We start from the raw sequence: 22,742 nt of genomic DNA, 5'->3' as shown, positions 1-22,742 counted from the left end.
TCTGTTTGGAGGATCTGTCTCGTGCCGTCAGTGGGGTGTTGAAATCCCCGGCGATTATGGAGTTGCTATTAATCCATTTGCTTAGCTCCAGTAAGGTTTGCTTTATGAATCTGGGTGCACCTAAGTTGGGTGCATATATATTTAAAATTGTTATCTCTTCTTGTTGGACTGTGCCCTTCACCATTATATAATGACCCTCTTTGTCTTTTACTACTTTTGTTGGTTTAAAAACTAAATCGTCTGAAATTAGAACTGCCACACCAGCCTTCTTTTGGCTTCTATTTGCTTGGAATATTGATCTCCACCCTTTTATTTTTAGTCTATGTGCATCCTTGCAGGTTAAATGTGTTTCCTGAAGACAGCATATACTTGGCCTGTATTTTCTTATCCATTCAGCCAGCCTCTGTCTCTTGAGTGGAGAGTTTAAGCCATTCACATTTATTGAGAGAACTAATAGGTAAGGTAGATTACTGATCATTCTGTTGGGTTGGATGTTGTTGCTATGATTTCTGTCTTGAGCCATTGTAATATCTGGCCTTTAATATCTTTGGGTTTTGGTTGTTTTTATATCCGTGGATTATTATTATGATGTTCCGTGCATAATGCTGTTTTTAGTACTTCTTGTAGGGCTGGTCTTGTCTTGGTGAATTCTCTGAGCCTTTGCTTGTCTGCGAATGTTTTTATTTCTCCTTCATATATGAAGCTTAGTTTTGCAGGGAATAATATTCTAGGCTGGGCATTGTTTTGTTTCAAAAGAGTGAGAATGGGGCCCCAGTCTCTCCTTGCTTGTAAAGTCTCATTAGAGAAGTCTGATGTTATTCGAATTGGCTTTCCCTTGTATGTCACTTGCTTCTTTTGTCTTACAGCTCTTAGAAGGTCCTCTTTAGTTGATACTTTGGTCAGTCTGATGACTGCATGACGTGACGTCTTCCTGTTTGCATTGAATCTCCCAGGGGTCCTCTGGGCTTCTTGAACTTGTATATCGAGATTTTGAGCAAGGCCTGGGAAATTTTCCTCTATTATATCTTCAAAAAGCTTGTCCAGCCCTTGAGTGTTGTCTTCCTCCCCTTCGGCTAAACCTATGACCCTCACGTTAGGTTTTTTCACATAATCCCACAGCTCTTGTAGACTTTGGTCTTTTCTCTTGTTTCTCTGCTGTATTTCTGTGACTGATTTATTTAATTGGAAGGTGTTATCTTCAAGCTCTGAGATTCTTTCTTCTGCTTGATCTACCCTGTTCTTGAGACTTTCCACAGTATTTTGTAGTTCTCTGAGTTGATTCTTCATCTCCAGGACTTCGGTTAAAGTTTTCTTCACTGTGTCAATCTCTTTGTTGAACCTTTGTTCCATTTCTTGGAGGTTTTTTGTGTTTTCTTGGTGTTGGTTATTGAGTTGTTGTTGCAGCTGGGTGAGTGTTCTTATGATCCACATACGAAATTCCTTTTCTGTCATATCGGTTGCCTGATTTTGGTCGGTGTCCGTTTCTAGGGGGCTGGTGCTCCTCCTTGGGGGTGTGTTTTCCATTTGGTTCTTCATATTTCCTGAGTTCTTTCGCTGATTTCTTCCCATGTCGATCAGTTGTTGTTTCTTTCCTTAGGTTATTGTTTGGGTATTCCCACACCTTGTTTAGTTTCTGAGGCGTTAGGTGGTGCCTGTGGGTGAAATTGGACCACTCCCTGTATATTGAGTCAGTGGGTGCCGTGGAAAGGCTGTGCAAGATGCCGTCCCTGTCAGTAGGTGGCGTTTGCTTGGAGGAACAGGCTATGGTGTTGATTTTGAGTCCTGTTATCAGCTCTCGTTCTGGGCGGAGCTGGGTTGGGTAAGCCTGCCCTCAGGCCGTTAGCAGGGGTCAAAGTTCTGTTCTCTGCTGTCAGGGCGGGGCTGGAATGGTCCCGCTCAGCCAGAAAGTCTGGGTGTGGGGGTGGGGCTGTCTGAGACCCACAGTCTGCAGCAGGCCTCGCTTCTTTCCACCCTCCCCAACTCCGCAGCTACTCCTGGGCCTCTGCCAGCAGGCCAGACCACAAGCCACCAGGCCTCCCCGGACTGTGATGCCGGCGGGGAGGTTCCCTGCACAGGAATGCCACCTGGGTTGGGCGCACGGCCTCCTCCTGGGAGGAGGGTTGCCCTCTAGGACGCCGATCCGCCCCTGGAGGCACACAGACCTCAGTAGGCTGTTCACGTATAATCCCTCTGTGCCCCGGGCAATGCTAGCCCTTGGTGCAGGGGATCTGGTCTGCAGGTCCGACCTCTGGGTCCCAGAGTTCAAACTGTATTCCCACCAGGGAGAGGGTTTCCGGTCCTAATTCACCCACAAGGAGCCCAAGCTGGGTCTATGTCTCTCAGCCTCTGAGTCGGCACCGTTTTCCTGGGAACACGGTGCCAGCAGCACCTGGGAGGGCGGGCGGGGTCCCAAACGGGAAGGTCCCGTTCCCTGGAGGTGCCTCCGGCTGGTGGCTGTATTGTCTCTCTGGGCAGCCGCGGGTAGGGTCGGCGGAGGGGGGGAGGAGGCAATATGGCGCCTGCCGCGCGGCTCTCCGTGCACAGGGAGGTGCCCGGAGGAAGTTGGGAACCTGGTGCCACGTCTGCTACAGGCTCACCGTTGGCAGGCGGCGGCAGTCTCTGGGCTGATGTCCGCAGGTCTCTCCACCCGCTGGGGAGCCCACCAGCAGTCCCGAATGCAGGGGAGGGGTAACAGCAGATCCACCTACCCTTGCCGCTGGTCTCCGGGCTGCTCCGGTGGTCTCAGCCTCCAGTTCTCCTCCGCAGCCTCCTCCCGTGGAGTCTCCCGGGGTCTCAGGTACCCCTCCTTCCGGCCCTTGTCCGCTGTATGCTCGTCTTCTTGCTTCTTTCCTCTAGTTTCTGCTAGAATCGGTCTTTTCTGCAGAGACCCTCTGTCTGGCGGTGTTATTCGTCCGCCATCTTGTATCTGTGTCCCTATTTATTCTTTAAAATTCTGTTCCAGAATCACCCTTTCTTTCATGCCTCTTTCAGATTAACCCAGATATAAACTACTATGTCTTAGCAGTACATACTTTCATTTTGGTACATATTACACTGATTTATAGTTATTTGTTAGAAAAATTTGTTTTCCCTTCTAAGGCTGTTGAGCTTCTTATGGGCAAAGATCATGTCTTATTAATCTTTGGGTCTTGAGAAACTACCAATGTGTCTGAGATATTATAGCTACTTTATAAATATTTCTTAAGGAAATGAATGGATGGATTCTTTTAAGTGAAAGCAATAACATGTCCTATATAATTCGTCGGATTGAACCCTAGTAAAGGAAATATCTGATGGGGTTCATCACTTATTTATTGCTCTTAGTTCTTTTCACCCTTGTGACATTTATGTCATCTTGTAAACTCTAAGGTTGTAAGTATCTTATCCACATGAAGGAGTGACAGAAAGTGACCACACTAGCCTTGTCTGTGGGCCACACGCCTTGTGACATTAGTATCATTATAGATGGGTGATTTCCCCCTTCACCTCTTCTATATGACTTTGGGCAGCTGTTATACTGAAATTCATGAAAAGAAGAAAAAAATTATGTTATTTCAGAAGCAAAACTGCTCTCTGAAAAAGAGCTCAGTCTTTTCACTACTGAAGGTTGTGCTCTTCTCCCCTTCCAAAGGTAATGAGAATGTATTCAAGCGTTGTACATCTCAAATCCCATTGATCAGAGTTGAACTGGAAACCAAAGAGCCTGTAGCCATGCTCCCTGCCTGTTTGATTCATGGGCTTTTGTCCAAGAGTCCCTCTGTTGAATCAGTGCAAGCTGTAAACTAGCAACCCCTCCTTTTTACTATGATGACTATGATCAATGGGTAATAAGTGAGTATTCTCAATTTTAGCTAATTATGCTACTTCCCAGGAAACTCTAGGGGTAAAATGAGAAGTGTGTTATTTTTCTTTTATATTTATAATTATATTCTGTGCCTTCTATTATTTCACACCACTGAGTTTCACCTTCTTTTTCTCATAAGGTACATGTTCTACTTAGAAGTGAGAATTAATACCTATTGTGATGGTTCTTTTATGAGTTAATTAACCAAAAAAATGATGAATAGACCAAAAGTTGACATCAATGTAGTTTCTGCATCTTTTCAAGTTCTATTTTATAAGATATGAATTTGCTTTAAAATATATGGTTCTAGATAAAATAAAGTGATGCAAATTAGTTTTTTCTTATTTCAAATAATCTCTGAAACTAGTACAATTTGAATTTCGCTTTTCTGTGAGTCAGATTTTGGAAATGAAAGTTCATTTCGTGGAAAGCAAACTTAGCTCTTGCTTTTCTGTCCTCTCTCTTTCCTCTGTTTTTCCTCCTTCATTTGTTAATTCGATAAATATTCACTGGGTATATCATTTGTTGATTGGATTTTGGTAGGCACTGGGAAGCATCTAAACTTTGTGAAGTTACTGCTCCCAAAAACCTTACAGAGAGACAAACAAAAAGTCAACTAGGAAAAGAGTTGTCACAACAATGGCAGAGGAATAGTACAAGCAGCAGGTGCTGCAAGTTCAGATGCCAGTCTTTACCTCGCTGACATTTTCAATCAGAGCTCTCTGGCCTGCCATCCTTTGTGATTTATTTTTAATAGTTCTTTTCATCTCGTTCCAGGATATAGACAGATTCAGGAACACATCACTTGTTCTATCTCTTTTCTCTCTTACTGCCTCAACTCTACTTCTGAGCCCTTGAAATAAAATTTGGAAGCTGTAGCCAGTCTATGTTGTGGTTGTCAAGTTACTATCTATCCACTTCCTCTGGAGTAAAGGAGATAGAGTTTTGTGAATCAGAAAAGGGGCATTTTTCTCCACTTCTGTATGTCAACTATACCTGCATGTTTAAAACCTTATAAAAAGAAAGTATTTGACCATATGTTCAGCAGTGAATTGTTACCAAATTGAGGATGCCTCATTAATAACTCTCCTTCTTTCCAGTTGTTATTCAGACTGGACCCTGGTTGTGTTGTCTAACCCGTTGTGAATGTGTGCACACTCTTCCCTTGACTCCAAACCAATGCTGTTCCACGTCCTTCTCTCCCTTCTTGGCAATGGGCAAATAATCCTTCACTCATAGAAGCAACTAGTGAGGCTATTTGACCAATGACCAATTTAGGGAACATCATTTTCACCACTATTTTTGTCTTTTGTCCCCAGGTGAGTCCTTTTGAGCAAACTTCTGCTAGTAGTTCTGTTAAGTGTATCCCCAGGGAATCAACCTCTCTCTTGTTCACGTCTTTCTTTCCATTGCAGTGGCTATAATATGTAATTGTATCTTAACTGCTTTTATGCTCTTGTATTTCTACCACTGCACTGTAAGTGCCTTGAGGACAGGGACAGACACTGTGGCTTGATCACTATAGTACACTCAGAGCAGACCACACTTCCTGGACTATGAAAGGCACTTGGTAAAGACTTGTTTTGTTTTTATTTACTTATTGTTAATTGACAAATAATAATTGAGTATATTTATGAGGTACCGTGTGATGTTTTGATCTATGTATAGATTATAGAAAGGTTCAGTCAAGCTAATTAACATATCTGTCACCTCACCAACTTATTTTTGGTGATGAGAATGTTATTTGTTGAATGGATGCTCAGGATTGAGAGAAAGTCACTGCAGACTATAGCGGGTCAGAGGAAAGGCACCAAACCCAGGCAATCAGAGAGAGCTAAGGAAGATTTCAGAGGAAGATACACCTGAAGATACTGACCCTGAACAACTGAGACATGAAGAGTGATTACAAGTTAACTCAACTTTTAGGAAGAGGGCAGTCCCATTTTTAAAAAGGCATGGACAATGACCTAGCTTTGTGAAAGAGCCCATCGAAAGACAGGCAAAAAAATTCATACAGCTATGCCTCGTGTTAACTATGCCTGAGAATCAAAACAAAAGTCAGATTGGTATACATATGTGTGCACCTATATCTGTATATAATGAGAAAAGAAACTTTAGTTTAATTAGATATAATTAAAAATCAAATCCATCAACCTCTAAAACCCTTGATATTTGATCCAAAGCCCTCTGTATGACTAAACAACATTTCCATTAACTTTCTCAGTATTGTCTTTTTTCTTCAAGCTAACTTTCAACTTTTTATATCTTTCAACATTTTGATAGTATTTTTAGAATAGGTCCACTGCAGACAACAGTATGGTTAAGGAAAGAGATGTGAACTTAACTACCTTGCATGAAAGTGTTACATATAGGAAAACCATTTCAAGTTCTAAACACTCAACTTAAAAATGATTATTTAGAAAATTGCTTGTTTCTAAATTGAGGTTTTGGGTGTACAAGGAACAACTGTCAACAGAATGAAGCAGAAGGCATACTGGTCCTGAAGTCCAAATGTCTACACCGTTAATTCATCATCTGTTGAATGGGATACATAATAATCTGCTCTATAGTCTTTGTAGGTATTTCCAAAACTGAAAAAGAAACTATATGTGAAGTGAATCACCTAATAGATGGTAGACGGTTGTATTTAGTTGTAACACAAGATCATTTTCTATTGTAGTTATTTTTACATTAGAAAATAAAAATTTTATAATTCCTCCAATAGCTATAATATTATACATGGAAAAATATGTCCAGAAATTTAGGTTAGTAAAAATAAAGCTGTACTTTTGAAATATACAATTTTAAATAGATGTTTCTCTATTTATGACACAAACACAGCAAGTGTGTTTACATGGAAATGGCTGTTTTCCTCATTAGCATGAAGATAATACCCATTGTAACCATTTTGTTTCATAGAATGATTGAAGATAGTGGGAAAAGAGGAAATACCATGGCAGAAAGAAGACAGCTGTTTGCAGAGATGAGTAAGTATGGAATTTTTAAGGAACAGCCTATAGTCTCCATTGAATACTCATGGAAAGGCTAGAAATAACCTCTTCATCTTTGTGTCATTTGTACTTTGCTTTAAAATCCTAAGCTTTTTTGCATAAAGTGTACATTTGGCCACTTTTGTCTCCTACTGGGTAAAAGTTAAATTTAGTCAGTGACACATCATAATTTGTTACTAGACTGTATATCTTATATGAAAGAAAAAGTTTACGGACCTATATGTGTATATTCACACACACACAAACAGAGGATATACTTGGTAAATACTTAATAGTGTTGACATTAATACAGTCCACTACACTTTAAAGTCTGTGTTAATCCCCCTGCACTATCACCATGGCTGGCATATTGTAAGCATTAGGTAATATTTGTGAAACAAAACATGGAATATCTTCCCTGCAAAATGATATTGTATGTTCATACGGCAATGGGGAGTTAGGTGTGATTTCTGGACTAAACTATAAGGTGTCATGGACCTCATCTGTCCTAAAACCAGTTTTTTTAAAATACTAAGGAAAAGAAGAGACAAAAGGAGCTTTGAGGTGACCTGCTACACAAGGAAAACCAAACTAAGATTATATTGACTGACTCCAGTGGATAACCTATTACATAAAGGATATTGGTTGACGCAAGTGTGTGGCTGTTGTTTAAGTAATCAGTTAGTAGTGTCTAGTCTTATAGACCATTTTTCTTATTCATAAAGAAGAACTTGACATTTGTGGGAAAACACACATCTCAAATTAAATGTTATAAAGAAAAAAGTACGATTCTCTTATCGTCTTTTTATCTCTCCTTCCTGCATAAAGAATGAGGATGAGCAGGAGTGAGTGGTAAGCCTTTTTCCCTGAGAAGGCAGTAGACAAAATTAGGTTTCTACTAAAAATTGGAAGTGATTGGCAAGAATGAGGGTCAGAGCAGATAAAGGAAAGTCCCAGATAATAAGATTCATATTTTCCTTTATCGTTTCCCAATAATCTAGCAGCACCAAGGCAGTATTAGAACTAACAAAGAGGAAAGAAAATTAAAATTGCTGTAGGGAATCTCAATCATACTCCTTGCTTTTTCCACTTTTAGAGATGTGCCTAGACTGTTTGTGAGAGTTTCAGCCAAGACTTTCCAATTTCCTAGGCCACGTTGGGTACTGTACCTTCACTTGTGGCATGGTTGATTGCCTGGAATTCTAACCATTTTTGTAGACACAAATCTAACAGTTCAAGGAGCCTAGTGACTGCCTGCCCATCTAAACAAAATCCAAGGCAGCACATGCATCCTCCCACACCACAGATTCTTTGGCTGAAAATGTAAGAGTCTATCACGGGCCAATGTCTTGTCAAACACACAAAAAATTATTAATATTTACCATGGAAAAGTAATAAAGAAAATAATAAAAGGAAATTCTTGAACTTATCATTGTAACACTAAAGACTGTATCAGCCAGCATACTGTAAGAATTATAAAAGTGTGCTTATTTAATGATTTTGGAAATATAATACTTATCTGGGTTTAAGTATTCCAGTGCTTTCTGCACCTGTTGCAGTGCCTGGCACAGACAAATGGGTATGTTGCAAACGTCTATTAACTTAAAATTGGCCAGCTCAAAGAAAGCTTGACATAAGTGTGTGGTTGTTGTGTAAGTAATTATTAGTTAGTAGTGTTTCTCTTATAGACCATTTTTCTTATTCGTAAAGAAGAACTTGACGTTGATGGGAAAACACACATCTCAAATTAAATGTTATGAAGAAAAAAGTATGATTCTCTTACTGTCTTTTTATCTCTCCTTCCTGCATAAAGAATGAGGATGAGCAGGACTGAGTTTTATAGCCATAGAAACAAAACAACTCCAAATTTTTCTTTGAGTGAGAGAGACTTAGGTAAATTGAGCATTCATTTCCCAGATTATAACTTTATCTTTTCATAGAAACTTTACAAGTGATGCCATGTAGTTTTCTTAAATAGTTTTATGAATGCTCCTGGTTAAGGATCAGAATAGATTAGCGAGCCAAACAAATATCTATCTTTCTTACCTGGGTGTGCCAACTCAGATGTCCACAAAAATAGCTAAATGTGTCTGACCTTAATAATCCATTAATTTGAACAACATGTTTAGATCAGCACTGAGTAGGATTCTACTGGCTAAAACAATTGGCTGGTTTCAAAGGGAAGAACTGATTTTGATAGGTAGAATGTTATACAAAGAAGAAAAGTAAGCTCATTGAGAATGTGTTAAGTTGTTGAAAAATATATGGGTATCCCAGCTCTATCAGTAAGACAGAAAAGAAAGAAAATGAAGCTATTATCAGAGAAGACTTGAAAAATTAACTTCTTCCAGTAATACCTGATATCTAGACAGGGAGCAAACAAGGACTAGGAACTTGTAAATCTGGTCAGCTAAGTAATATATATATATATATATATATATATATATATATATATATATATATTACAAAAACCAGCAAAAGAAAGCACCAACAATATTCTTTGCTTTAGAAATTATAAATGTGAAAGAAAAATTACAATAAATGGAATTAAACAAGTAGGGATGACTTTATTCAAGAATATTGCAAGAGGTGAGAGAGTGTATATGAACTCAACTCCCCGGGGAAAAAAGGCAGGAGTGATTTTAAGAGCTGGAGTGAGCTGTGGAAAAGTACTTAAGGACTTCAGGTGAGACGTTGGTCCGTGTGATTAGGCCATCCATTTGCTAATTGTTGCAATTAAAAAATTAGGCTTCTGTCCTCCAGCAGTGACTGGGAGATTGGGTGATAAATGCCACAATGGTTGCATTTCAAAGGGCTGCCTCTCAGGTCCTTGAAAAAGAGATTCCAGGGTTGTAAAATTAGCAAGTGACTGGGAGATTCACATCTCAACAGAGAGGCAGAGAAAGAATTGACCTTCTCTGTGGAAAGTTTTCTTCTATGGAAATTTTTCTAAAGTAAGCGCTCTAAGAAGGGTAGATCAGTGGGCCTAGAGCCCAGAAGGACCCTGTCTAAAGTTAGGCAAGGTGAGGGGAATGTTAAAGCCATCTTGGCCTTACAAAGGCCAAAGAATAGAGAAAATTGATAAGGAGAACAATTGATAAGGAAGTTTGACAAATTAAAGTGATTGTAGCACTTTTAGATGTTAAACATTTACTCTGAGCTCATTACCACAGCAGCAGAAGCTGGAAGAAGGAGAAAGAAATGAAATTAAGAAAGAAAAGAAAAGCAGAAAGAAATGAAATTAAAGAAGCATGGACTCACAGATAAGCAGAAAAAGACTAACCTTATATAAAATACTGGGTGGCCACCTGCTTTGATTTAAGAAATTCTTGGCAAGTTGCCCTTAACCAAAAATTCTCTTTGCTACAATGCCCTAACTAATAGTTTATTTAGTGCCTTGGATTAAAGCTGAAAACCCTGTAGTTAAATGTAAATATCATCCTTACCTTGGCCTTTTCAACTATCAAATAAGTTTATCAGCTCAAATAAGTTTATCAGACTGAAAGCAGAATAAATTGTGTGCTCTTGGAATCAAGCTCTCCTTGTCTTCTGTTTTTCTACTCTTATAGCACATTTAACTCTGCCTTGTGTGATAGTGACCATGACCATGCCACTTACTGCTGTGAGCTCCTTTTGAGGGACAGACCCTGGACATGTCCCTTCAAATCCATTCACCTTTGATGCTGAGTCAATGTTTGTTGAAAAGCACACTTTTTTTTTTTTTTTTTTTTTTTTTTTGTAAAAATGACACAGGCTGGGTAGATTTTAATGGAAGGGAAGTGATTGGAAAACACTCTTTGAGAACATGAAAGGCTGCCCAACGAGATAAGGAAGGTCTTTGGGAGAGAGCAGAGTGATGACCCTGGCCTCTAAGCAGAAAGAGACCTGACATTTAAGGGGGGCAAATACAGCTACTCAGCAAACACTGCTGACTTGTTTGAGGCCCTTGTTCACAGTGTTGGCTGTGGTTGGAATGGAACAATTGGAATGGAACCTAGGGCAGGCTTTTGAAATGTGTACTATGAGTTTTAAGAACACTGGTTTCAAAAATTCGGAAAAATGACACCAAAACAATTGACAAATGGCCCACCCCCATGGGCCATGGTAGATACAGTGACTATTTTCACATGCTTCTTCATTTCTCATGCTCCTCCTTCTGTGTAAGATGTTAATATCATTGACCAGCCTGGAAACTCTTGTGTCACCACCCTAGCCTGGTCTCCTGCTTTTTCTGGCCCCTCTACTTCTCTTTTTCTGTCTCTTAGTACCCCACTAAAGTCATATTTACAAAAGTTTTTGGGTTTTTTTTGTTTCTTTTCTTTTTTTTGTTACTCACAGAACTTTACCTTTATTGCTATGGCTCTCAAATGTTCAAGGAGACCCCAAAACCACCTCCCATATTTTCATAAGCCAGTTTGAGAATAGTCAGCATATAAACTCAACATCTTCCAGTCCTGCCCACGTGTTGTCAAGGCTTCTAGGCATGAAGCAGCCAGAGGGGGACTCATTATTAGCTCCACCAACAGTGCCCATCGCAGAGAAGCCGATGTTCTCCCCAAGGCCACTGCCTCCCAGTGTTCCCAAAGCCACACAATCTCTTAACAGCTACCAAACTGCCAGGCACTGTTCAGAAGTGTAGAGGGAGTTCCTGTCCTAATTTTGTACCTCGTTTTGTCACCTAGAATGTAGAATAACCCTATTTGTATGCACAGTCTCCTCTTGGAAGAATATTCCCAATCTTGGCCCAGTCAATCACACGCCTACATTTTATATGTTTATTGGTAATTCCTGGAATGTATTACAGCTCAAGTCAAGAACTCCATTTCCATATCTCCACCTGGACACCCCACAGGCACTTAGACACTTTAGCCCAAAACTGAACTCTGTTTTCACCCATCTACAAACCTGTTCCTTCCTGTTTGTACTTTAGCTCAGTGAAGGACACTCCATCCCATTCAGTTGCCTAACATAGATATCAATTTTACTCCCAAACTCCTTTACCTCCCTTTCAATATCTCTCTCTCTCTCTGTTTCTCTTTCTCTCTCTCTCTTTCACACATACACACACAGAGTCAATCAAAGAGTTCAGATACAAGGTTCATAGTCTTCACTTTTTTTTCCAGCATATTATGGGGGTGCAAATGTTAAGGTTATGTATATTTCCCTTGTCCCCCCACCCCCAGGGTTCACTTTTATTCTATAAATATTTGTTGAGTGGATTTTTAAATGACATGAGATATTTAAGAATCTAAATTACTATGCTAAAGGTTTTAGAATGAACTGTCAAAACATAGAAGGCATAAAACACAAGAATTATGTCAAAATGTTCAAAGTATAATAAGCCGAAGTCAAAACTTAGGTAAGTCTGGTTGGTTGAATGGATTAATGAACAGCTGAGAAAAAAAGCAGAAAGAAGGATGAGGGAGGGAAAGAAAAAGGGAGGAAGGAAAGGATAGAAGGACAGAGGAGGAAAGGGAGGAAAGGGAATTTTGAAAAGAGGGCTAAAGAAAGAAAACACAGGATTTGCAATTGATAAGAGTATGAGCAATCATTCATATTTATTACTTTATTCAAACTATGACATGGGTATAAGAGGGTTCGGGAGATGGTACAAAAGCCCTAAGGTACCTTAAATGAACTAGCTTTAAATGTTTTATGATGAAAAGTTTCAAATATATACACAAGTAGAAAAAATGATATATATCTCTACCTGTAATTTAAGAACCAGGATTGCTCTACTGACTGTATTTCCTTACTCGTTTGTTTAAATTCCATCATTTTAATAAAGGAATTAAGTCAGCAAATTTCACTTTTTGCTAAGATTACCAGACTGATAGATCAGGAAAATACCATCAGATAAAAATGAACCTTAATTTCAGCAAGATATTGACAAAGGCTCTTAGACTGTGCATGTGTTGGAGAGATGTGGGCTGGGTCACCAGACAGATAGATAAACAGGCAATGTCATGACCATGCCTAGAAAAACAACTACTGAGTCAGCCAACTTGACTGGTATAGAGGAAGGCTCTATCTGTGGCCCTGTTCAGGTCCTTAGTTTTATAATCAACGACTTGGATGAAGACATGGAAGACATGCAACTAATTCCAAAGTAAGCTTTGAGTTTATAAACTTTGAAGAGAAACCACACATGTAAAACTGAATGAAATTCATGGTTTGTTGGGGCAGAGAAAAAGAAATTTATTTTAAACAAGGCTGATAAACAGAGCATAAAGCATACGCAGCATATCTCAGCTCAGCTTCCTTTGGTCCCTTTATGGATGGATCCTGCAGCTACCACTTACCTTGTCTCTGCAAGGTCGTGTGCTGCCATATCTGCAAAGCTAAATTTTGTTGTGCATCATATCTCTTTTAATAGTCAGGCCTTAAATCATCAGCTAAGAAGAATTTACATAATTAGGAAACATTTACAGACCTACAGACCCCTTCCTGATTCTAGAACAAAACACTGTGTCAGTTAAGTCCACTTTGTCACAGGACAGGAGAGAGCAGTCAGTGCCCTCCTGTTCCAAAGCCTCATCCCTGCATCCCTCTTTATTGCATTTTTTGTAGAGGTGCACCTTAGCCAAATCACCCCCAGGACCTCTATTAGAGGCAGGTGCAGGGGTAGCAGGGTTACTATTCCCAGAGGATAAGGTCTTGCTGGAACTAAGAAATTTAACTGTGTGGTACATCGCAGTCCTTTTATATCAGGGGCTTAAATCATTATTTTTGAAGAATTTACACAAATCACCTATGCCCATAATGTTTTCTTTTAAGGGATTATTTCCAGATATTAAGAATCTCCTGATGGTTGAGTCAGTCTCAGTATCAATAAAAGTACATTCTCATCCAGGGACAAGGCGGATTTAGCATTCCGGTATTTCTGATCACCTCTCTGTCTCTGGCTATCTGGCATCCCAGAGAGTTCATTTCCCACATAAGCCTCTCAGATTTACAGAGGCCATCAAACTGGGAAGGATTTTTGAAATGAAATTCCAGTGACAAAATAAGAATCTTAAAAGATATCAGAAAGGTTCAAAGCATGAGCTAAAAATTAAAAGAAACTTACCAGATAAATATGAAGTCCCATCCTTAGCCCCCAAATAAGCATTTAAATAGAAAACAGGAAAGATCTGACTTATATAGAAGTACATATGATATTTTAAAACCATTTTGTAATTAACTGCAAACCTAATAAAAGTCAGCAGAATGATCCATCTATTAAAAAAAAAGATATCAAAGGTGGTAATAATTACTCTGTATATATTCTATACAAGTAAGGTAATAGCTGTAGCAATTGGGTTAATTTTGGATGTCTTGTATTAAAGAGATATTAGCCAGTCATAGAACAGAGTGACTAGAATGTTTAAGGGGCTCAAAACCATGTTTGATGGTAATGAAAATAATAATAGCAACTGCCCTGTTTTGAAGCCCTATCATGTGCTAAATTTTGTGGTAGACACTATACCTGAAATGGCTGTGAAGGTGAACATCTTTTACCTAAGAAAGTTAAGGAGAGACTACCTTCCTGGCTAACCTTTGAAGTCCGTGATGACAGGGACTTTTGTACATAATTTTCAGATGATAATGAAGATGCTAAGAATGATAATGGTAGCTGCTTTGTAATATTTGAGAAATGAATTATCAAGTGGCAGGGAGAAAAGATTATACAGTTCCAGAGGGGAAACCAGATCAAATAGGCTGAAGTTACAGGGAGGCAAATTCAAGCTCAAATATAAAAAAGAAATTTCTATCACATATTGTTGCTCAGAAATAGTACAGGAAGCCTTTTAAGGAGGCCCATATCATTGGGTACCCAGTGCAGAAATCAGGACTTTACATGTCATTCTCGTTTTGTACATAAGGAGGTTGAGATTCCAAGTAAAAACTTGTTGAGGTTCACACAACTAAGGAATGACAAAATTAAAGTTGACTGACTTCAGAGTCCATTTATTTTCACTAAGTTACAATCTTGCCTGTCATTGGATATCCCACATGGCCATTGGCTAAATGTCCAACTCTTGAGAGCATGTCTAGGGGAATTCCTGCATCCAGTGAGGGTAGATCCCCACCTCTCTCTGATCCTGCAAGTGCTTCGTATCAGTGAGCCTGTTTGTCAAGTAATAAACCTTCTTAAGAATGAATGTTTAATGATCTGCTTCATAAAAACGCAAAGTAATAGGACTTCTGATAACATTTTAAGTGGATCTAAAGAGATCAGTTTGAGTTGAGGAACTCCTAAACGCTCTCAGTGAGGAATGCTTGCTAATTCATCCTGAGTTTCATTGGGAAAGCACATCATTCGCCTCCTAATATAATTGCTTCCAGGCAAGTTCATTTCCTCGCCACTCTGTTTTATTGTGAAGCATCATGTAGCACATTTTACAGGTGGGGCCACTGGTAAAGAGGAAGTGCAATCCATGTCACAACATAGCTACACGCCTCTTTATCTGTTATGAACCATAATATGTGGAAGCAGAGAAAAGCAGACATTTGTGGAAAGGCTGATATATTCTAGACACAGTCTAGAGATGAGCTCATTCAAAGAGGAGCAGGGGGATTGTGAAGAGACTGGCTCAAGCCGCACAGAGACTCTGCGCTGGAGTCGTGGGAACTATAGCTGGGTACGAAGCTAGAAAGAGCAGCGCAGGGTCTTGGATTCTGAGTGGGGCTTTCAGACCTGGTGTTGTGAGCATCAGGTGTAATGCTGGATTCCTGGGCAGAAGGGTGGAATTGGAGAGCGTATGGGGAACATGTTCCCTCTATGTTAGGGAGAACCGGAAGCCACTGTATAAGGAAGAGTAGAGGTGGTCTTTAGAGAGGAGTCTTCTCCTCTGAGATGGGTTGGAAGGATCGCAGGAGAGATATTAGTAATAATAACGAAGACACAACCCTTACTGTGCCAGTGTCCTAAGTGCTTTCGGTATATTCACTCGTTTATTTTTACAACAGTTTTATGAAATAAATACCATTATTATCATCAACCCCATCTTCCAGATGAGAAAACTGAGGCTTCTAAATGCAATCAGCATAAGGTCACACAGAGAAAATGCCCAGCTTTCCGCATGTGGTCACCTGACAGCCGTGTTTTAATGACTAATAACAATGAACTTAAAAGGATTATTTGATGATAGTGTCTGATACAATCTAGCTGTCTTGCTCTGGTTCCCAGCTTGAGCAGATTGTTCTCAGGAGTGGCAGACACAACAAGGATGAGATTGTGTTCCTTGGTCCACGAACATGGTTGACAAGCTGATCTCCAATGTTGATGTTATGTGCTGTTTTCTTCCCCTAGAACCTGAGGAATCTAGGACAGACCTTTTCAAGTCTTAAGGTTATATTTTTATTCTAATAAAAATAAAAACAAAACTAGGTGTATGGGTTTTATCAGCACCGGGTTTATTTGTAAATGTTATAAATTCCTTTCCACACACATGGCATACCATATGTGTACTTTTCCCCCACCAGGGGCTCAAGATCTGGATCGCATCCGGCTCTCCACCTACAGAACAGCATGCAAGCTTAGGTTTGTTCAGAAGAAATGCAATCGTGAGTATGCCCATTGTTTGCACTAATTACCAACATGAATCCTATAGTTTACATTTAGTAGAAAGTTTATTAAAACTAAGTGTTTTTACAAATCGATAAAAATATGTTTATGCAATACAAGGAGTACTAAGTTCATTAAAACTAGGTTTTCTCACAAATTGATAAAAATATGTTTATGAATAAAAGAGGTATTATACACACAAGGTAGAGAGATTGCTAGTAAGTAATCCTGAAGTCTGAATTACACTTCACTATTAAAGTATTGAAATGGATGAGTCTCTCTTTGTGTATGCATTATAATCCTGGCCTTCAAATGGTTTAAATCTAAAAGAGTGTTTTTCTTCCTTTCTCTAACCTTGCTATTGTAAAGGCAGTGCCATCAAAATTGTTTCCAAGAACTTTATAAAATATCAAACATTAAATTTTCCTTATGTTTGTATTTTGTTTATAAGTATAGGAAAATATTTACAAGCTTCTGGAAAACACTGAAGTTTTTTTTTTCTGAAATCACAAAATTAGCCCTTTGTATCAGAGTATGAACTACATTTGCCTGCATCAGACAAGAGTACGAGAAGAGACGATATTTAAAGAAACAAAGGAAGTTGCTTTAGCTTTTTTCCAGATTTTAAATTTAAGCAGTGAGCTAGATAATGAATCACAATGGGGATTTTACATTCCTTGGTGGGTCAATGCTTTCATCATATGACCACATCCATTTTCTCTTGGAAAAAAAAAATACTGCTTCATAGTTCATGTGTAAGAACTTATTCTCTTTTGAAAACTGACTGCTATAAAAAGTAATGACTCTTCTCCTTTTCTAATTAATATTGGATGAATTTTTTAAAATAAAAACCATGATGTTCTCTTGAGTACGTACACATAGTTCTTGGATAACTGGCATGGGAATCAGATTCTTGGGGAACATGGGAACCTGACATCTCCACGTGTACCCTCCTGGAGTCTCCAGCAGATGTTTGCCAGGCCGTGAGCAGGCCACCCCAGCCCCAGACTTCTGGGATTATAGCTAATTGTGATGGGAAGTCAGGTGGCGTGCAGTATGCCTCATGTTGCTCATCTACGGCTCATTCTTCAGCCCCTAAAACTAAAAATGGGACTGAAGTTTGGGGCAGGAGGAAAAGGGAGAAAACATAGTTTGGTTGTCCTAGACCATTTTCTACTGTTTATAACAGAATACCTGAAACTAGATAACTTATACAGAAAAGGAATTTATTCACATTCCTCATAGTTACGGAGACTGAGAACTCCATGGTCAAGGTGCTGCATCTGGTGAGGGCCTTCTTGCTGGTGAAGACTCTCTCTGCAAAGTTCCAAGGTGGCAAAAGGCATTACATGAGGAGGGGGCTGAGCATGATAGCTCAGGTCTCTCTTCCTCTTATAAAACCGCCAGTCATGTTCCCATGATAACCCATCAGTCCATGTAGCCATGAATGCATTAAACCATTCATGAGGGCTTTCCCTCTTAAAGGCTCCCCCCTCTCAACACTACCACACTGGGGATCAAATTTCGACATGACTCTGGGAGGAGACAGACATTCAAGCCACAGCATTGGTCAAACAGCAAATATGTGTTTTGACTCCCTACAGAAAGCTAAACCAATCCAAAAAGAATAGCACAAAAAGCACTACAGATGTTAGGGAGAATTTGTGGCTGTATCTGTAGTTCTGGGTATTAATGAGTAAATAAAAGCTCCTTCCAGTGCTGGTGTTAGGGAACAAGAAAATATTCCCTCTTCCCCCCATCACCCATATTAAAACAAAAAGAAGAATATTCATGTTTTTAGCAATGAAAAGGCCTGGGATTCTCCCACGTTCTTGTCATGTATTACAACTACAGTGACCCTCAAAACTGGGGAGAGGGTGTAGGGTAAGGGTAGGAGTTCTGTCCCCTTTAAAGCTTTGCCAAGCAGAGCCTTCTTTAGGCTCCTTTCATTTGAGCTACAGATTTTAAAAAGAAGAAGAAGAAAGAAAAGGAATAAAAACACTATGAAATTATAAGAAGGAACAACAAAAGAAGAAGAAGCAGATGAAGAAGAAGAAAGATTCGGTGATTTGGCAGCCCTGAAGCCAACATTAAAGTACACACACTGTGTTGTCCCTAACTCAAATGCACCAGCAACCCATGGGCCTTACCCCATTCCTTCTGCTCTTGGAGAAAAAGAAAGGCCCTTTCTCATTCATGAGCATCTCCTTTTCCTCTTCCTGTTCTTTTTTGGCCCTCATTCTTATCCTCTATCCAGAATTGTCTCAGAATTTCTTAAAAAAAAAAAAAAAAACAGTGGGCAAGAATTGAGTATGATAATCCATCCCTGTGTGAGAATAGAACCTTTATGCCTATCCAGGGGACCCTTAGAGTGTCCATTCATTTACCTCTAAATTTAATAAATATATAATGAGCTCCTGCTGTATGTTCAGCACTGTGCTAGGTATCAGGGATGGTGTTGTGGTGAATAAGATGCAATCCCTGCCTTCAAGTTGCTCAAAATCTAATTGGGTAGATGGATTTTTCAACAGATTTGTTAAAACATGTAGAAGGGTGATAATAGAAATAGGTGCCTGGTGTGTAGGGGCCCCAGAAAGACAGTGCCCTGACCTGGGAGCTGGGGGCCTCTGGGAGAACTCTGCTGGAGGAAAAGACATCTGGGTAGGCCTCAAAGAATCAGTAGACATTAAGCAAAGAAGTCCTATTTGCTTTACAGTGTACCTTATAAAATTTACTCATATTAGGGTGAGAAAAGATATTACATTTTAGATAAAATGGATGAAGTTAAAGCTCAAGGTAGAAAAACAAGCATATTGTGAATGCTCTGCTAAGTTTCTTTGTAAAACTGTTTCTACCTTGATCAGACCATTTAATGGTCTGCACGTACTGTATGTGTTTGCTAAGTTTTCCTTCCTGCCAATAAGTTTAACAGCTGTGATGTTCAGAAGTACTTGTAAAATGCTTGCCCAATGGATCTTGGCTTATTGGAATGAACGTTGAAGCCTTCCTGTAAGGGAGTTAACCAACCAGAAGCAGTAGTGTTTATGTGGCACAACCCAAGTCAGCATTAAATATACATCCCTGTATTAGAGGAAGCTAATTTTAGTCTGCAATAAAACCTCACCCACAATAAATTATGGTACCTTATAATGGAGTTTTACTCTTCAATAAAAGATATTTTAAAATCCAGGTAATGCATTTTTAAGTGCATTGATTTATTGGAAAGTGTCCTAGTGCATCCTACTACATTTGGGCTGCTATAACAAAAATACAATAAACCAGGTGGCTCATAAACAACATTTATTTCTCATAGTTCAGGAAGCTGGAAAGTCCAACATCAAGGTACTGGCAGATTCGGTGCCTGGTGAGGGCCTGCTTTCTGGTTCATAACAGTTCATGACAGCTTCTCACTGTGTCCTCACATGATGGAAGGAGCAAGACAGCTCTCTGGGGCCTCTTTTATAAGGGCATGAATCCTAATCATGAGGTCTCTGCCCTTATTACCTCATTATCTCCTAAAAGCCCTCCTCCTAAAACCATTACAGTGGGGTATTAGATTTCAATATATGAATTTGAGGAGGACACAAACATTCAAACTATAGGAAAAACTCATTATAGCATTTACTTCATAGAAATCAACAGATCTTAACTCAGAATAGGTTGTTCATTTTTAAGCCTAGACCTAATTTACAGGCAAAATTTATCGTGTATATTTTATTAATAATATAAACTAATAATGTAAACTAAGTTTAAAAACTACTTAATGGAGTAGGAGAAAACATAAAAACTGGCACTTGTAAAGTCATCACCTAGAAAAAAATAAATATTGTCTGGATACAGCATGGAGTGTATAGGTTTTTAGGAGATTTCTTTTTTATCTAAATTCAAAGATTATAAATGTTAGTTAATTCCCCATTGTTCATTCCCCCAGCCTCTACGGCCATGTTTACAGTTTCCAATATAGAGCATTGGTTCCTGCCACTGACATTCATGTTCATTCTTTTTGATTCTATTCCTGGTGGATGCTGAGAATAACCAATTCTCAGAGTTCTAGAAGGACCCAAAACAGGAGGCCAGAAAACTGTGGCCCGTGGATTAATGAGGCCCAGCACCTATTTTTGTATAGAGCATGAACTCAGAATAGTTTTTAACAGATGAATATTTGTAATCGATTTCATAATAGGAAATGCTAACTTGTAACCTCAATTAAACAAAATGTATACTCCAAAAAAGAATTACATTCTTCTCATTGGTAGGCCAGCATTTTAAGTGTACTCAATTATTATGTATTTAATTTCATCAGGAAAAATGTTGTAGAAATTATTTTTCTCCCTTGTTATATATATATGCTGATATAATATCCTTGATTATGACTCTCAATCCACAAAAAAAAATAAATGTTTACCAATGCTTGCTACAACATAAGACTTGTAGAAGTCCTTCTTTTTTTTCAGACAAAAGAGTCTCCTTTCCTTCAACTTTTCTCATTTTTCATCTATGTTCCAAATCTCTTCTTCTCCTTATCATTCACCTTTGTACCCTCTCACACCCTCCTTCCCTGTGGCATAACTAGCACATTCCCCAAAATAATGAATGTTTCTAAAAATTAGACAAAAATTGAACACCAAGTTGGTTATTTTACATTCTGGGAGGAATGAAACAGAATAGAAAACACAAATCAACAGCCTTATCTTTAGCTTCTAGGTTTTTTTGTTAACTTTCCACAAAAATTAATACCCTATAAGCTGTTTACACACATGTATGAAATGGCAATATCTCAGCCTTTATTTTAGACAAATAACAGTTTTCTACTAGAACATTATTTCCTTGGTCAGCATTGATATAGTTAATGATCCAGATACCCTGTAATGTCAGCAAATCTTCTTTTAGAATTACTTTGGAGTCAGTGAAACGCAGCCTTAAGTTCATGAACAACAAAAGGCAACAAGAGATATAAATCAGAAATATCTAATCCCTGCTGTTTAATACCAAAACTAAGGAGACAAGGGGGTACTCAGTCCCACACCCACAGCTAACATTGCACCATCCTTTAGTCCTGTTGGTTACAGCCTGAATTTTCTTTCTATCAATTATATAAGGTAAAATTTAATTAAAATTTTATTTAAAAGGAAAAGAGAAAAGGTCTATAATTATATGTGGGCTATCAGAGTTTCTCAAAATATTCTTTCTCTAGTAAATGAAATATTTTTAAAAAGTACTCTTCATCCAGATATAGTTTAATGTAGAACACACACTTTTTCTATACTAATGTGTTTAAACTTCTTTCAAGATTTCTTGTGAACCCAAGAATATTTACCTAAATGTTTCTCCATCACTGCAAAATTAATCCAAGTGAGGACCATAAAACTAGTAGGTCCTGAATAAATACTTTATGAATGAATAGATATGCTACATTAAATTCATTTTTCACCAGCCAGGTGAATAGAAGAACACTAGTTCCTATGCAGCAGGAGTAGCCTTGGGATATGTTTATAGTACTAAATACTAATATGCCACTCATTTTTCTTCAATCTACTATACCAGTATATTCTTCTTCTCTGCCTCATTTTTACATATAAGGAGTTTTAGCTGCCCATATCAGTCTTCTAATGTTGGGTAACAAAGTACCATAAAGTTAGCAGCTTAAAACAGCACATATTTATTATCTCACAGTTTTTGTAGGTCAGAAATCCAACACAGCATGGCGAGTTTCTCAGCTCAGCATTACAATGGACTGAAATCAAAGTGCTAGTTGGGTCTGTGGTTTTCATCCAGGGCTCCGGGTCCTCTTCTAAGTGCCCTTGTTGTTGGAAGAATCCGTCCTCTTGTGGTTGTAGGATTGAGGTTCCCCTTCTCTTGTGAGCTGTCAGCTGGAGACGACTTTTCAGTTCCTACACTCTCCTTTATTCCTTGCCACATGGCCTCTGTAGGCTGTTCATAGCATAGATGTTTGCTGCTTCTTCAGCCCAGCCAGAGTGTGTCTCTCTCACTTTCCCTTCTGTGACCAGCTGGAGCAAACAAATCTTTGCTTGTAAGGGACTTGTGTGTTTATATTAGGCCCATACAGATGATCGCCATATTTTAAGGTCAACTAATTTGAGATCATAATTTCGTATGAAGAATCTCTCACAGCAATAGCTGGTTTATGTTTGAATAACTGGAAAGAAGTATGTGACACCATGGGCCAGGAACCAGGGAGAGGCCAGAGGGGAATTAGAATTCTGCCTACCACACTACACAAGAACACAGACTTTCCTATTTCTCAGATAATGCCGTAAAAATCGTGCATGTAAAAATAAATTTAAAGTAAAAAAACTCAGGCAAGAGAAATGAAACCAAAAAAAAAATAAATATGTTT

The 22,742-nt window shown here is 38.8% G+C and overlaps 1 protein-coding gene across 22 annotated transcripts in view; it reads left to right on the top strand.

Annotated features, from left to right (window-relative positions):
• DTNA (dystrobrevin alpha) overlaps positions 1-22,742 on the top strand; it is a 354,661-nt gene that overhangs the window by 215,778 nt on the left and 116,141 nt on the right. For all 22 annotated transcript variants that reach the window (XM_075993544.1, XM_075993537.1, XM_075993543.1 and 19 more), the window contains 2 exons: positions 6,764-6,831; positions 16,303-16,383. In XM_075993544.1, the coding sequence (XP_075849659.1) occupies positions 6,765-6,831; positions 16,303-16,383 (148 nt within the window). In that variant the 5' untranslated portion in view covers position 6,764. The remainder of the gene's footprint in view (positions 1-6,763; positions 6,832-16,302; positions 16,384-22,742) is intronic.

The sequence above is a fragment of the Microcebus murinus genome, chromosome 17, assembly GCF_040939455.1.
Source record: "Microcebus murinus isolate Inina chromosome 17, M.murinus_Inina_mat1.0, whole genome shotgun sequence".
NCBI lineage: Eukaryota > Metazoa > Chordata > Mammalia > Primates > Cheirogaleidae > Microcebus > Microcebus murinus.
The sequence above is the reverse complement of the archived record's forward strand: the minus strand, read 5'-3'. Positions and strand labels throughout refer to the sequence as shown.